The sequence below is a fragment of the Macaca thibetana genome, chromosome 11 (assembly GCF_024542745.1).
Source record: "Macaca thibetana thibetana isolate TM-01 chromosome 11, ASM2454274v1, whole genome shotgun sequence".
Lineage (NCBI taxonomy): Eukaryota > Metazoa > Chordata > Mammalia > Primates > Cercopithecidae > Macaca > Macaca thibetana.
In genome coordinates, this window is record NC_065588.1 from 116,340,868 (window position 1) to 116,356,482 (window position 15,615).

At 50.0% G+C, this 15,615-nt stretch overlaps 1 protein-coding gene across 5 annotated transcripts in view; it reads left to right on the forward strand.

Annotated features, from left to right (window-relative positions):
* BICDL1 (BICD family like cargo adaptor 1) overlaps positions 1-15,615 on the forward strand; it is a 718,679-nt gene that overhangs the window by 339,025 nt on the left and 364,039 nt on the right. The window contains exons 8-11 of one of the 5 annotated variants that reach the window (XR_007717641.1): positions 3,233-3,363; positions 11,932-12,052; positions 12,887-12,995; positions 15,252-15,336. The exons of 2 other annotated variants lie outside the window; for them this stretch is intronic. Coding sequence is in view for 1 of the 3 variants with exons in the window: in XM_050747916.1 (XP_050603873.1) it covers positions 3,233-3,363; positions 11,932-12,052; positions 15,252-15,356 (357 nt within the window). In the remaining 2 variants the exon portion in view is untranslated. Of the gene's footprint in view, positions 1-1,319; positions 1,324-3,232; positions 3,364-11,931; positions 12,053-12,886; positions 12,996-15,251; positions 15,357-15,615 lie in introns of those variants that run through there. 2 more of the 5 variants (XM_050747916.1, XM_050747935.1) reach the window with 2 other exon arrangements.

Consider the following 15,615-nt stretch of genomic DNA (forward strand, 5'->3'; position numbering starts at 1 on the left):
CCTCTCCTCGGAAATCTCAGCATGGCCCTCTCTTCCATCCTCCATCCTCTTAGCTTCTGCCCTATTTCAAGACCTGCATCCTTTCACACCCTGGCTGTGGTCACCACTTCCCAATTTATCTGCCTTCCCCCAGCCCGCCCACCCTCACATGCTTTGGATTGATCTTCCTGAAGCGTGACTTGAAAGTGGGACGCCCCTTACAAGTTCTGGGTGGGTTCCCATTATCAAATGGCAGGAAGCCTTGAGCCCTTGTGGCTGTGCAGTCTGGCTGCATTCCTGTTGCACAGCCTCCATCCCTCTGGTTTCCCTCTTGCCCCCTTTGCTTTAGCAGAACTGAACACAGGATATAAAGGGCGGTGGCACATGCACCCCATGCTACCCACATCTGGGCCTTCTCCCCAGCTTTCTCTGTGCCCAGAAGGCCTTCCCTCCCACCTACTCATATCTCCATGCTATTCAGCCTTCAAGTTCCCAATCTAGTGTCACTTCCTCCTGAAACCCTCTTGATTTCCTTCCTCATGGAGCACCCCTGGCTCTGTCTTGTCACAGTTACCCTGCTCACATCTCATCTTCTCAGTCAAACCCTAGACCCCAGGAGAATGAGCTCAAGGTCTGATCTAGCTGTGTCCTCTCCTAAAGCATCTAGCACAGTGCCTTGCTGAGAATAAGCACTCAGATGTTGTTGAACAAAAGAGCAAATTAAGCCCTCAATATCTGACTTTTGAATGTTTTCTTTGCTATTTAATTGCGGGGACACCCACCTTATTTGGGAAAAGTGGATTTGGGGGTGGATGTAACCTAAGTATTTGTATAAACAAGCCAGATCAATTATCACGACAGCAGTGATTAGGTCCCATCTTGCAGGAGGGAGGAGAGAGTAGAGCTTACAACCATACACCAGGCACTGCATTGAGCCCTTGATATCATTTATCTCATAATCCTCAACGACAACTTAGTGGTGAGAAATAGTTGTTTTTATTCCTGCTTTTGATGAAAAGTATGCATAGCTCAAAGATGGCAAGTGCCTTGTCACCTCTCCTAAGGCACATGTCTGGTAGGCTGTAACTCGACCAGGTTTTTTGGGCCAAAGTAAAAAGTTCTTCTGGAGTTTTATTTGGAGCATACTAAATTTTGGCTTTTCCTGCCTAGCATGTAGTTTTACCTGTCCCTTACAGGTAAGAACGTCTGACTGGCCCACAGCTGGCCCAAAGCCATGTCAGGGCTCATTTGGTCTAAGAGGAGGTCTGGCTGTTTCTACTAGGTGCTTTATGGGTATTGAGTCCTGGCCTACCAGGCTGCAGAGCCTGCTGCTAAATAGGGGGGGCCTGGGCTCTGCCCTGGTGCCTTGTCTGCCTCAGGGCTGGATGCATATGTGTGCTGGGTAGCCGCAGGTGCTCCAGCCTGTTCTTCCCCGAGAATTCCGCCCGCCTCACCCAGCTGTCCCTACCAGGAAGGCTGCCGCTTTGGGCTGTTCTCAGTACGGAGCATCTGGCCCTGATGTTTCCTGCCAGACTGTGCAGAGTATAAAACCCATTGCTTATGGTGGCAACAAATTGTCCTTCTATCCCTCTTCACTGTTGGTGTCCTCTGAATTCCTCCAGAGTGGCTGCTACCCCAGGGGCTGGCAGCTCTGCCGTCTCATTCTGGGGAATGTCTGAAGTGTATTGATTTTCAGACACTTCAAGGGAAGCTTGATCTTCAGCCTTACACCTGGGGCCTTTGCTCAGTTTCATTCTAGCTGAAGAGGATTAGACCTGGGACTTGAAGAACAGAGGACTATACTGAAAGGTGGCATCTGTCCCCTTGTGGGAGGGAGGCAGACCTGTATGGATGGATCCTCCCTTGGAAAAATGTCAAAGTATGTGTCATATTTAACATGAAGGCAGGGTTAGGCATCCTGACTCACGTCTGATCTTACCAACTAAGAAGAAGGGGCTCCCACCCTTTCATTATTCAATTTTCCAATAAATATTTATTGAAAGCTCTACCAGGCAGGGTTTCTAGTTGCAAACAGCAAAAAATGTACTCCGCTTAATGTAAGCCGAAAGAGAATGTATTAGACCTGATAGCTTAGAGAATCAACAGGAAAGTAGGAGAACTCGGCTCCAAAACAAGAAAGGGCCATGAGAAAAGGGACAATAGAAACAAACTGCCACCCTTGTCACTAATTCCCCACTCGCCTGGGGCTTTGCTGTGCTCAGAGCTGCAGTCCCTGGAAGGGGTTGTAACTGGCAAGTTTGGTCACAGTCCTGTGCCTAGGCTGCCTGGGAAAGGAAATGTCTATCACCTGTTGGCTTCTTTAGTTGGAGGTCGAGCCTTGTGTCACACCAGAGTCTCACACAACCAGGAGTGCCCCCAAAATGGGAAGAGATTTTGGATGATGACTAGCCAAAAAATGACAATTGTCTACTGCTTTGGGATTAAGCACCCTACACGGCCAGGCTCTGGGATGCACAGATGGATGTGACATGCTTCCTGCCATCACACAGATCATGGTGTACACAGGGTTACCGTACTGTGGAGCAGGGTAAGCTGTGGTCCCTGACAGAGCCACTGGAGGGGTGTCTCACTGTCAAAGGTTGACTCCCAGCTGGGGCACGAGGACCTGAGAAGGCAGTGGTGCCTTTTGCTGAAGCATGGGCCACAGAAAAGGTAACAGGTTTGAGGTGAAAGATGATAATGTCACTTAGGTGTCTAAGTTCCCTGTGGCTTTCACCTGGAGAGCTGAATGAGGAAGAACAAAAGAGAGTTGGGCTGTGCCAAGGGCTGTCACGGGGGAGCAGGGTCTCCAGCTTTGGAACCATCCAGGGCTCTGTTGATAGCAGCATCCATGTTGAGTGAGAGATGGTGGGAAAGGAAACGGGATTCCCTACCCTAAAAAATGTGTGTCATGATGACTTATGGTCTTCGTTCACTTGTTACCTGGAGTGCCTGGAGATGGAGGAGGTTGTATGCTGTGCTGAGTGCAAAGGGGATCTGGCCTACAGCTGCAGGCCCAGGGCTGAACTCCCACAGCTCCCTTGCTGCGGAGCTGAAACCTAGCATGTGATGTGGTACCCTTTCTTCAAGAGAGACAGGCCCTTCCTTGGAGCAGGATGGCAGTGGAATGCTACCAGCTGCACCCCCGCACATGTACCCTGGGTCTGCCTGGGGTCTCTTTGTTCCTTTTTCCCTCTTGGAGGGAAAACCACCAAGGATAGCAGCAGTGATACCATGTTCATTCTCCTGTTAGGTGACACTGCTGAGTGTGGAGATGACTGCCCTAAAAGAGGAGAGAGACCGACTCAGAGTCACATCTGAGGACAAGGAGCCAAAGGAGCAGCTTCAGAAGGCCATCAAGGACCGTGACGAGGCCATTGCAAAGTGAGTAGGGATGGCTTCACTTTATTCTTAAGATAAAGTTGAGTATATAGAATTGAGCATATGCTCAATTTTTTAAATTAAATTATACAAAAGAATACGAAAGTAAAAGTTAGAGTTTCCACACTACCCACCCCCACCCCCATTCCCATTCTCCTCCCCAGACACATGCTAGTATTGAAAGTTAAGTGTGCATTTTTTGCAGCTCTTTTTCTTATGCATATGTAGGTATATAGGCAATGTAGTTGTTAGGTGTTTTTAGACATCAATAGGATGATACTCTACATGTCTTGCCTTCTTTTGCACTTATATCTTAAAGAACTTTCCTTTTTTTTTTTTGAGAAGGAGTTTCACCTTTCTTGTCCAGGCTGGAGTGCAATGGCGCCATCTTGGCTCACTGCAACCTCTGCCTCCGGGTTCAAGCAGTTCTCCTGTCAGCCTCCTAAGTAGCTGGGATTACAGGTGCCTGCCACCATGCCCAGCTAATTTTTGTATTTTTAGTAGAGACAGGGTTTCACCATCTTGGCCAGGCTGGTCTCAAACTCCTGACCTCAGGTGATCCACCCACTTTGGCCTCCCAAAGTGCTGGGATTATAGGCATGAGCCACCACGCCCGGCCTCCAATTTTATCGCATGTATACGTCTACCTCATGTTTTTTTTTTTTTTTTTGTTTTTTTTTGGTTTTTGTTTCTATTTTTTTATTATGGACATTTTTAAGCAAACACAAAAATAGAAGATGTAAGACGACTTCATCTCTCAGCCTCAATACTAATCAGCATATGGTCAGTGTTATTTCATCTATATCCTCACCCACTTCCTCCACCTCCCTGTTGGATTATGTTAAATCACAAGACATAGTGTCATCTCCTCCATAAACACATCAGTATACATCTCTACCGCAAAGACTTTAAAAAAAAAAAACAAAAAAAAAACCACAATACAGTGATCACACTTGAAAAAAATAATTCTTAATAACATCAGTATCCAGTTGATGTTAGAATTTCCCCAGTTGGCCCATAAATATCTTTTTATAACTGATTTAGAGTCAGACTCCAAAGCCTACATATTCTATTTAACTGATGTGTCCCAGAAGTCTGTAACATCTCCTCTTTTTTCTTTTTCATATTATATTTGTTGAAGAAACTGGATCATTTGTCTCATAGATTTGCTGCATTCTGGGTTTGATTGCATACCATAGCATCATTTAGCATTTTCCTCTGTCCCTCATATTTCCAATAAACTAGGTCTTTTTTTTTTTTTTTTTTTTTTTTTTTTTTTTTTTTTTTGAGACAGGGTCTCACTCTGTCACCCAGGCTGGAGTGCAGTGGCATGATCTTGGCTCACTGCAGCCTCCCCATCCTGGTCTCAAGCGATCCTCCCACCTCAACCTCCCGAGTAGCTGGGACCTCAGGTACACACTACCACACTTGGCTAATTTTTTGTATTTTTGTTAGAGACAGGGTTTTGCCATGTTGCCGGGGATGGTCTTGAACTCCTGGGCTCAAGCAATCCTTCTACCTCAGGCTCCCAAAGTCCTGGGATTACAGGCGTGAGCCACTGTGCCCAGCCAACTAGGTCTTTTTAAAAATGTTTTGTGTTTGTTTGTTTGTTTGTTTGAGACAGGGTCTCTCTTTGTCACCCAGGCTGGAGTGCAGTGACACCATCATAACTCACTGCAGCTTCCACCTCCTGGGCTCAAGTGACCGTCCCTCCTCAGCCTCCCAAGTAGCTGTGTCACCATGCCGGGCTAATTTTTGTATTTTTTTGTAGATATGGGTTTTTACCGTGTTACCCAGGCTGGTCTCGAACTCCCAGGTTCAAGTGATCCACCCACCTTAGCCTCCCAAAATGCTGAGATTATAGGTGTGAGCTACTGCGCCCAGCTGCGTTTCTTTTATTTTACTTTATTTTTTTGAGAGAAAGTCTCACTCTGTCACCCATGCTCACAGCTCACTGCAACCTCCGCCTCTTGGGTTCAAGCTATTCTCGTGCCTCAGCCTCCCGAGTAGCTGGGATTACAGGCACACACCACCACGCCTGGCTAATTTTTGTATTTTTAGTAGAGATGGGGTTTTACCATGTTGGCCAGGCTACTCTCGAACTCCTGGCCTCAAGTGATCTGCCCACCTTGACCTCTCAAAGTGTTAGGATTACAGACATGAGCCACCACGCCCGGCCTGGCCACATTTTCTTCATAAATGCATTCTCTTACATTCAGAATCTTTGGACACAAACATACTTACATATCCCCCATCCCCCTGTGAATTACTTTTTATGTATTTATTTTTTTGAGACAGGGTCTTACTCTGCCACCCAGGCTGGATTATAGTGGCCCAGTCACAGCTCAGTGCATCCTTGACCTCCTGGGCTGGAGCAATACTCTCATCTCTTAGTCTCCCGAGTAGCTGGGACTACAGGTGCACACCACCACACCTGGCTAGTTTTTGTTTTTGTTTTTTGTAGAGACGAAGTTTTGCCCTGTTGCTCAGGTTAGTCTTGAACTCATGGGCTCCAGGGATCTGCCCAAAGTGCTGAGATTATAAGCATGAGTCAGTGTGCCAAGCCCCACCCTGTTCAAGGAGTGTGAGGAGATAGTTACCAAAAATGTATCTACTTTGGGGTCATTTACAACATATTAATAGTAATATTTCTTTATTTTGCTTATTTTTTTTGAGATTGGAGTCTTGCTCTGTCGCCTAGGCTGGAGAGCAATGGCACGACCTCGGCTCACTGCAACCTCCACCTCCCAGGTTCAAGCGATTCTCCTGCCTTAGCCTCCCAAGTAGCTGGGATTACATGCGCCCGCCGCCTGTGCTTGGCTAATTTTTGTATTAGTAGAGACAGGGTTTCACCATGTTGGTCAGGCTGGTCTCAAACTCCTGACCTCAAGTGATCCACCTGCCTCAGCCTCCCAAAGTGCTGGGATTACAGGTGTGAGCCACTGTGCCCAGCCAATAGTAATATTTATACATCACTTTATAGTTTACAAATAACTTTTATTCTTTTTTTTTTTTTTTTTTTTTTTTTTTTTTGAGACGGAGTCTCACTCAGTCGCCCAGGCTGGAGTGCAATGGCATAATCTCGGCTCACTGCAAACTCCGCCTCCCAGGTTCAAACGATTCTCCTGCCTCAGCCTCCCGAGTAGCTGGGACTACAGGCATGTGCCACCATGCCTGGCTAATTTTTTGTATTTTTAGTAGAGATGGGGTTTCACCATGTCAGCCAGGATGGTCTTGATCTCCTGACCTTGTGAACCACCCGCCCTGGCCTCCCAAAGTGCTGGGATTATAGGCATGAGCCACAGCACCCGGCCAACACTTTTATTCTTTAATCCTCCCAGCCACAGTAAGAAGTAAAAATTTCTAATCCCAATTTTACAGATGAGGAAACTAAGAAATACGTTGCCAGGGCCATAGCCAGCAGTGACTCATGAGCCTCCACCTCAGGTCTTCTGATTCCCATCTTCCTGACACCCTTTTCCCTCTGCTACACTGCTATTTGTTGGGAAGCTAAAATGAGCTCCTTGGAAACAATTTGTAAATAAGATACTATATGCCTTTGTAAAAAAAATAGTATGACATACATTTTCACTTCTGACTTTAAAATTCCTTATACTCAGACCGGTTGCAGTGGCTCACACCTGTAATCCCAGCGCTATGGGAGGCCGAGGCAGGCAGATCACCTAAGGTCAGGAGTTTGAGGCCAGCCTGGCCAACATAATGAAACCCCGTCTCTACTAAAACTACAACAATTAGCCGAGCATGGTGGCGGGCGCCTGTAATCCCAGCTACTTGGGAGGCTGAGGCAGGAGAATCACTTGAACCCGGGAGGCGGAGGTTGTAGTGAGCCAAGATCACGCCATTGCACTCCAGCCTGGGCAACAGAATGGGGACTCTTGTCTCAAAAAAAAAAAAAAATTATTCATACTCTAACCTTCTCATTTCCACACACACTTTCCCCTCCCTTCTGTTCTCTTTCATCATTTTGATTATCTCCATTTCTGTTTTACTTTTGGGTCCCCTTTTCTTTCTGGTCAGAACCTCATGTCGTGGTGTCTGTCAGTTTGTAGTTCATTTTAGAAATTGTTCTTGGTGAAGCCCACATAAGGATGTATCTTTGCTGCTTGGATTTCCACTATATTTAGTTAGTGGATACTTAAGTAAACAGTGTGATAAGGCTGGGGTGCGGCAGCTCAGGCCTGCAATCCCAGCACTTTGGGAGGCTGAGGCAGGTGGATCACTTGAGGTCAGGCGTCCGAGACCAACCTGGCCAACATGGTGAAACCCCATCTCTACCAAAAAAAAAAAAAAAGTAGCCAGGTTGGAGGATCACAAATTCAGGAGACGGAGGTTGCAGTGAGCCAAGATTGCCACTGCCCTCCAGCTTGGGTGACAGAGTGAGGCCCTGCCTCGAAAAAAAGTAACAGTGTGATAGAGGAGGCAGCATACCTTTATGAATAACAGTGAAATTGTGTGATGGAATAAAATGGTAAAGTGAAGATGCTAATCGTGGAAGTCCATTAGAAATCAAAAGCAGAAGGAGGCCAGGCAAGGCACCTGTAATCCTAGCACTTTGGGAGGCCAAGATGGGAGGATTGCTTAAGCCTAGGAGTTCAAGACCAGCCTGGGCAACATAGCGAGACCCTGTCTCTACTAAAAATACAAATAAAAAAATTAGCTGAGTGTGGTGGTACACTCTTGGAGTCCCAGATACTCAAGAGGCTGAGGTGGGAGGATCACTTGAGCCCAGAAGGTTGAGGCTGCAGTGAGCTGTGATCATGCCACTGCACTCCAGCCTGGATGACAGAGCAAGATCCGGCCTCAAAACAAAACAAAACAAAAGGCAGAATGAAGATAGAAGTACACATGGATTGGTTACCTTCTCTCAAACAAGAAGCTGAACATTAAGATCATATTCTGTCATCAGCATGGAAGGTGGGATGGAAGGTGGGGGATACAAACAGAAAGTGTCAGGGTGCAGGAGAGAAGAAGCAAGTTGTCCAGTCTTTCTCCCTTTAAAAAAAAAAAGTAAAACCTAGCTCTGCCACCTAGGTGAGCAAATCTACATGAAACCTTGAAATGTATGCCCTTGCCTGCTTTCAAAGGAGGCCCAGTTACTATCCAGGAGCCTGATTAGACTTGCAAATCCTCCCCTCTGGAAAGATTCCACCAGTAGGGAGAACTCTACAGTAAGGGTCCTGTCCTTCCTGGACTCCTATAGAACAGGGCTGGCTGGGCAGGGCAGTTAGGTTACTCTGGGAGGACAGTTCTTTTCCTATACCTTAGAAATGAATTTTTGTTACACAAGAATTGAGACAACAAGCCTAAGGAATCATTTAAAGAGGAAACCACACCCTCCATTTGTATAGGACCTTGGTTTTACCAGATACTTCTTCCATATACATTATCTCTGATTCTCCATCCTGGCCACACATTACAATCATCTGGGAAGCTCTGAGACACCAGGAACCTCACCAGAACAATACAGTTGAAATCACTGGGTGGGGTCAGTTGGGGCCCACTTCTTTCCCCGTTGATTTTAATGTGTAGTGAGGGGTGAGAATCCCTAAGAAAAATAACTTCCTTCTCGTCACTGGGCTGCAGAAACCTTAAGGTGCACCTTCTCCTATACAATAAATGAGTTTCAGGAAAATTAAGTAGCAATTTTTTTATCTCCTTGCAGGTGAAAGGCCTTCACTAAAACAAAAAAAAAAATCTTGCGCTAGCAATCTGCCTTACAAAACAACTCAGTTAGTGGTGGTTTCATTTGTAAAAAGGAATTATTCGAGCCCTTGGAAATATTCCTATTTTTAAAATGTGATTAATGTGTTGATCCTGGTCTGGGGTTTCCCATGAATGACAAGCACTTATTCCTTGGTGAGCAAATGTCCCAAGGGTGCAGCGTGTGGCCAGGATTGGAGGTCGTCCAGACAGACCCTGCCTCAGGGCCTTTTTGGGAAGGAAGGGAACCCTACCATGCCCGGCGCGGCGCCGCCGCTGTAGCCCTCGGCCCCTCGGCCCCTCGGCGGCAGCGTTAGTCAGCACATTCTTGGGGCTCCCGCTGCTCTGGGCGCCACCTGCCGGGGGACGCTGAAAGCTCAGGAGGCAGCGGCTGCCGTGCGGCACCAGGGGTTCTGACGCTGCTGGACGGGTGTCCATGGCAACCCATGCCGCGTGAGGATTTCCGCTGCTTGCTGCGAGCCAATAGCAGTGGTGTGACGGAGGCAGCCTTTGGCATCTGAGTCCTTAGCATCCATTGGACGGGGCTCGAGTCCTATCGCTGTCGCAGTGGGCGGGGCTGATGCGGTGGCTGAGCTGTCTGGAGCGGTTTCTCTAGGGAAGGCGGGCGGGGCGCACTTTGCGGTGTCAGCACAGGTGGCTAATTGCTCGGTAGACCTGAAACCAAAGAAGAAGTGCTGGTCGCAGCAGTGGCCTGAGCACTTTGCGAGTGGGATCCACCTGTTCCTTTTTCCGGCCGCACTTCGGTTAGTGCAGTCGGTGTTGTGAAGCTGGAGCTAGGCGGCCCCTGCAGGCGGATCCTCTAGCTGCCCTTGAGTCCTGCACATTAGTCGCTGGCCCTGTACAAGGGGCACGCTTTTGTTAGCTTTGCTGTTTCGAGTCCTTGAGGGAGCGATTAATGAAGGCAAGGGCTAAATAATACACGTTTCTGCAGTTGGGCAACCAGGGCTGCTTCTGCAGAGGTCCTTCCGCCTTTATTCCCGTTCCCCTGCCCTCGAAAAAAATTAGTTTTCTTTTGCATTGAACAGCTGTGATTTAGGAATGTTGGGAAAGGTGAACAAAGTAATACGTGAAATACAAATGTGATAATAAAAAATGCAAAATTATGTCAGAGGAGTTACCCATCAGTAATCACCCAGAGATAACCAGCTAGACATTTTTGTGCATATCCATTGAACGCACCGGCAGTTTTTTGTTTTGTTTTGTTTTGAGACAGAGTTTCGCTCTTGTTGCCCAAGCTGGCAACAAGATAGTGCAGTGACACTATCTCGGCTCACTGCAACCTCCGCCTCCCGGATTCAAGTGATTCTCCTGCCTCAGCCTCCAGAGTAGCTGGGATCACGCCCGGCTAATTTTTGTATTTTTAGTAGAGGCAGGGTTTCTCCATGTTGGTCAGGCTGGTCTCGGACTCCCGACCTCAAGTGATCCGCCCACCTTGGCCTCCCAAAGTGCTGGGATTAGAGGCGTGAGCCACTGCACCCAGTGGACACAGGCAGTTTTTGTTTTACAAAACTAGTGTTATACTAGATCCTGTTTTCTGGTGCTTTTCCACTCAGCAATATGTTATGAACTGTCAATATTCTACCTCATGGGTTTTTTGTGGTGTTTTGTTGTTTTTTTTTTTTTTTTTTTTTTTTTGAGACAGTGTCTTGCTCTGTTGCCCAGGCTGGAGTGCAGTGGCGTGATCTTGGCTCACTGCAACCTCCGCCTCCCAGGTTCAAGCGATTCTCCTGCCTCAGCCTCCTGAGTAGCTGGGATTACAGGCACCTGCCACCACACCCAGCTAATTTTTGTATTTTTAGCAGAGATGGGGTTTTGCCATGTTGGCCAGGCTGATCTCAAACTCTTGATCTCAGGTAATCCTTCCACCTCGGCCTCCCAAAGTGCTGGGATTACAGGCATGAGCCACCACGCCCGGCCACACGTTATGGTGTTTACTGGTGACTGTATTCCATTATATCATTTATGACCGCTTGGCTACTCTGATTAGCTAAGCTGTGATGATCACCACTGTGTGGCTACCTTTACACACCTCTGTATCTTCAGGACAGTTCCCCTAAGGGAGGTTGCTAACTACAAGGAATCCCTTCTATACCAGCGGGACAAGGTTCCTGTCTTCCAGTGGGGAACGGGCCATTTTGGGGAAGGATGAGTAGCTCCTTTATGCTGTGTGAGGCCTTTGATCCCCTCTGGGTTCCAGTCCTCATTTTAGTATTGTGCTTTTTCAACTTCTATTTGTGTGTGTACTTGTGTGTGTGCTTTTGTGTGTGTGTGTGTGTGTGTGAGACGGAGCTTTGCTCTTTTTGCCCAGGCTGGAGTGCAATGGCACGATCTCGGCTCACTGCAACCTCCTCCTCCCGGGTTCAAGCAATTCTCCTGCCTCAGCCTGAGTACCTGGGAGTACAGACATGTGCCACCATGCCCAGCTAATTTTGTATTTTTAGTAGAGACAGGGTTTCTCCATGTTGGTCAGGCTGGTCTCAAACCCTCGACCTCAGGTGATCCACCCGCCTCGGCCTCCCAAAGTGCTGGGATTACAGGCATGAGCCACCACGCCCACCATCAACTTCTGTTTCTTTATCTGTGAGGTGGGGATGACAAATACTCCTTTCACCTACAGGTTGGTCATGAAAACTGAGAGAATATATGTGAAAACATGTTGCAAACTAGCCCTCTACAGGCAACATCATAGTTATTGTTGCAGCTGCTGTTTGTTGTGAGTTCAGGATCAGAGCCTGTTTCCTCATCCTGTGGACTCCAGGTACCCCAAGTAAAGACCCAGATGCCTCTGGCACAAGGTGTGCATGTTCACCCTGGCTTGTCTGTTCTCAGGAAGAACGCTGTGGAGCTGGAACTCGCCAAGTGCAGGATGGATATGATGTCTCTGAACAGCCAGTTGCTGGATGCCATTCAGCAGAAACTGAACCTCTCGCAGCAGCTGGAAGCTTGGCAGGTAAACCAGAGCCTGAGATCCAGGGCGAGAGGAGACTCCAAGAGGAATCTCTGAGCCAGGCAGAGTAAGGAGTTTGTCACTGCAGGGTCCCATGTGACTGGGTGAGCAGCGCATCCCAGTCTTCACCTGGCAAGATCCAGAGCTCACGTCCCTGAGTCCTTGGGGAAGAGCGCTTAAGGATGCTCTTGAGCGACAGTGCCCAGGCTGCTGCTGTCTGGAGATGTAGTGATCTCCAGACTTGGAGTGGGGCTCCCCTTTCAGCTGGTTGTCTGGGCATTAAGCTGGAAAGAAACAACTGGTTAACATGGAAGCACAGGAAGCTCAATATAATTGCATGAAAATTCACAGCTGGATGCAGCTCAGCAACCCTCCTGCAGCCAGCAGCTGCCGCCCTTCCCCTTCTCAAGGGCCAGCCTCCTTTTTCCAAAGAGCACTGTGCTGGTGCAGGCCCTGGGGAAGAGGGATCAGTGGGCCCCTCTCTAGGCCCACTGTTTGCACAGTCCAGCATGGCTTCTCACTGGGCCAGGCTGTGGCTGGCTGGGTTTTGTTGGTGAGGTTTAGGTAGCACAGTTTTAGGATATGGGTATAAACATTAATATTTCTCCCCAAGAATTCTCATCTAGACAGATGAAAAGCCGTCTGTGGCTTTACAAGGTAAGACCCCCGTGGAGGGCAGGTTCTTGGTGACCATTCCTCCCAGGGCCCCATGGGGCTGGCAGCCAGAGCACTGGCCCCACCGCAGGGTGCCCGTCCCTGGCTCCTCAGCTCCTGCACAGCAGCCAGCTGGCCGCGCCCTGGCTGACCGCCGTTCTCTCTCTTCTCTCCCGGCTACAGTTTGCTTCCTCAGGGCTTTTTACTATCTGGCTCCTTTGGTTTCTGATCTAGTGGCCTTTCTCAGTTCCCGTATCAACAGCTTTAGTTGTACACCCCTCCTGCCTTTGAGGTGAGCCTGAGCCCTGCACCCCATCCACCCTCTCGCCCTGCCATCGCTGTGCCGCCCCACCGCCTCCCCTCATGGCCCACTGTGTTCTGTGTGCTGGAGCCTGGCGTCATCTCTGTGCAGTGTGACATGCCCTTGAGTCCCAGCTCCCTCCTCCATCACAGGCGCGTCCAGTGAGCTCCTCAGCAGCGTGTGGCCCAGTGTTGACGGCTGGTGCCATCTTCTCATAGATGGCTGTTCCGTCCACTGAGGGACCAGCAGGCATGAAATGATGAGCAGCATGTGTCTGGGAAACTCTAAAGGGCGACCTGGATAGACCTGATTGCTTAAAGTTTAAAAATGCAGTTTTCAGTGTGCCAAACAAAACACTGGCAGCTTTGAAAAGTTGGTTTTTGAAAGGCCCTTTAGCATTCCCACGTTGGATTTAACGTAGATTTTATCAAGCGAGTCGTGACTGCAGGGCACCGTGCCAAGGACCATACACTGGAACCTGATAAGTAGGGACCGTGTGTTGGCAAATACCTGGCACGGTGTCAGCTCTGAGGGGCGAGCAGAAAAGGGGTTGGAAGAGAAGGGAAGAAGACAAGGGCAAGGAGAAGACCAGGAACAAGCTGAGTCTGAAGGACAGGGTTGAGAGGATGGGGAGGCTGGAGAGCAGGCCCTGAGCCGGAGAGCCTGAGGGGTCCACACTCACTGCGACGCCATGATGACTCCAGAAGGCCCCTTCGTTTCAGGCCCCTTCGTTTCATGCTGAAACCTGCAGAGATATTAGAATGACACCCATGGGTGGGAGGGAGGAGGAGTGGACAAGCTGCTCAGATGGAGGGGCCTGGCCAGCCCAACTTCATGCCCTCATCTCATGAGTGGCTGCTCGGAACCAAAGAGGTCATCTGCCCCGGCCACAGGGAGCCTGCCCTGAACGCAGGCCTCACCTGTCCTGTGCTTGGACACCGCAGGTTGACTCACTCTAGGGTTTAGCCAGAAAAGCTTGGGGTCTTACCAGGATGCCGCAGAGCCTGCCAGGTTCAAGTCATGGAGGAATTGAGCAGACGCGTGTTATGTTTATGGATGATACTAATTACACAGGCTGCGCATATTTCTTTTTTTTTTTTTTCTTTTTGAGACAGAGTCTCGCTCTGTTGCCCAGGCTGGAGTGCAGTGGCGCCATCTCGGCTCACTGCAAGCTCCACCTCCTGGGTTCACGCCATTCTCCTGCCTCAGCCTTCTGAGTAGCTGGGACTGCAGGCACCCGCCACCACGCCTGGCTAATTTTTTGTATTTTTAGTAGAGACAGGGTTTCACCGTGTTAGCCAGGATGGTCTCGATCTCCTGACCTCGTGATCCGCCCGCCTCGGCCTCCCAAAGTGCTGGGATTACAGGCGTGAGCCACCGCGCCCGGCCTTCAAACTTTTTTAGTGGCAGAACTGTTTTGTCAAATGGAGTCTTACCCAGGGTCAGAGTCTAGCCACCAGAGTGGAGCTGCCCTGTCCGCAGGCTCCTCTATGGGAGAGGCTGCTGCTCTGTAAAACATGGCGGGCGGGCTGTCGGGGGGCATTTTCTGGGCCACGTGAATGAATTCGAGTTGGGGACGGCCCCGCCCCAGTGAGGAGGCTGAAGAAATGGGCCTGATTTGGTGCGGGACAGCCCCTGAAGACCGTGCGGCCCCTGGCCTCTGGTGCAGATGGGAGCCTCAGCAGCGGGGTCTAGGGCAGGACCCAGGGCATCCTTGCCATGTGGGGCTGCCGTTGGTGCCTGGGCATCAGCAACTCAGGCTGCAATGATTGGAAAAGGCAGGAGGAACCCCTGAGGCCAGGCCACTGGGCTGGGCAGCTGTTAAGCTGAGGTGGCCCTAGGGCCTGCTGGGGCTGGGGGTGGCAAGCCACACTGGAGGCACCAGCCAGGCCCACAGGACACGGGAGGCAGAGCTGTGAGGCCTGGTTAGAGCAGGTGGAGTGCTAGTGTGAAGATGGCAGGGACAGACCACCCAAGCCGTCAGCTGAGGACCGAGGCAGGCCAGCAGGGTAACACTGTTGAGGAGACCCCAGCCCGAGCCTGAGGAGGCTGGAGGTGCCATGCGGCTCCTGCGTGCGCCTGGTGTCTTGCCCACGCTCACCGCTTTCTTGGTCAGGGCAGTCCTAGCTGCAGCCTCTCATCACATCCTCATCTCTCATCTGTCTGACGTTGCCACCTCCCTGTCCACCCCCAGGGTTAGGTGAGAGCAGCTACTCAGTCCTGGCCACTGTCCCCTCCCCTCTGCAGGATGACATGCACAGGGTCATTGACCGGCAGCTGATGGACACGCACCTGAAGGAACGGAGCCAGCCAGCTGCTGCCCTCTGCAGGGGCCACAGCGCTGGGCGGGGGGATGAGCCCAGCACCGCTGAAGGCAAACGACTCTTCTCATTCTTCAGGAAAATTTAAGTTGGGAGGAGTGAGGCCACCAAAGATGGGTGGACTGGAGGCAGCTGGAAAGGCAGTGCTGGCGAGGCCTCCCCTGCGGCTCGCACCTCAGCAGCTGCCCTCCCCCTCATGCTGGGGCCCCATGGGTCTGGGAGGGCCTGCTCCCTTTCATTGGTGAGAATGGAGACCTAGAGGTGGGGGCCTGCCTTGGCCACTGAAGGCT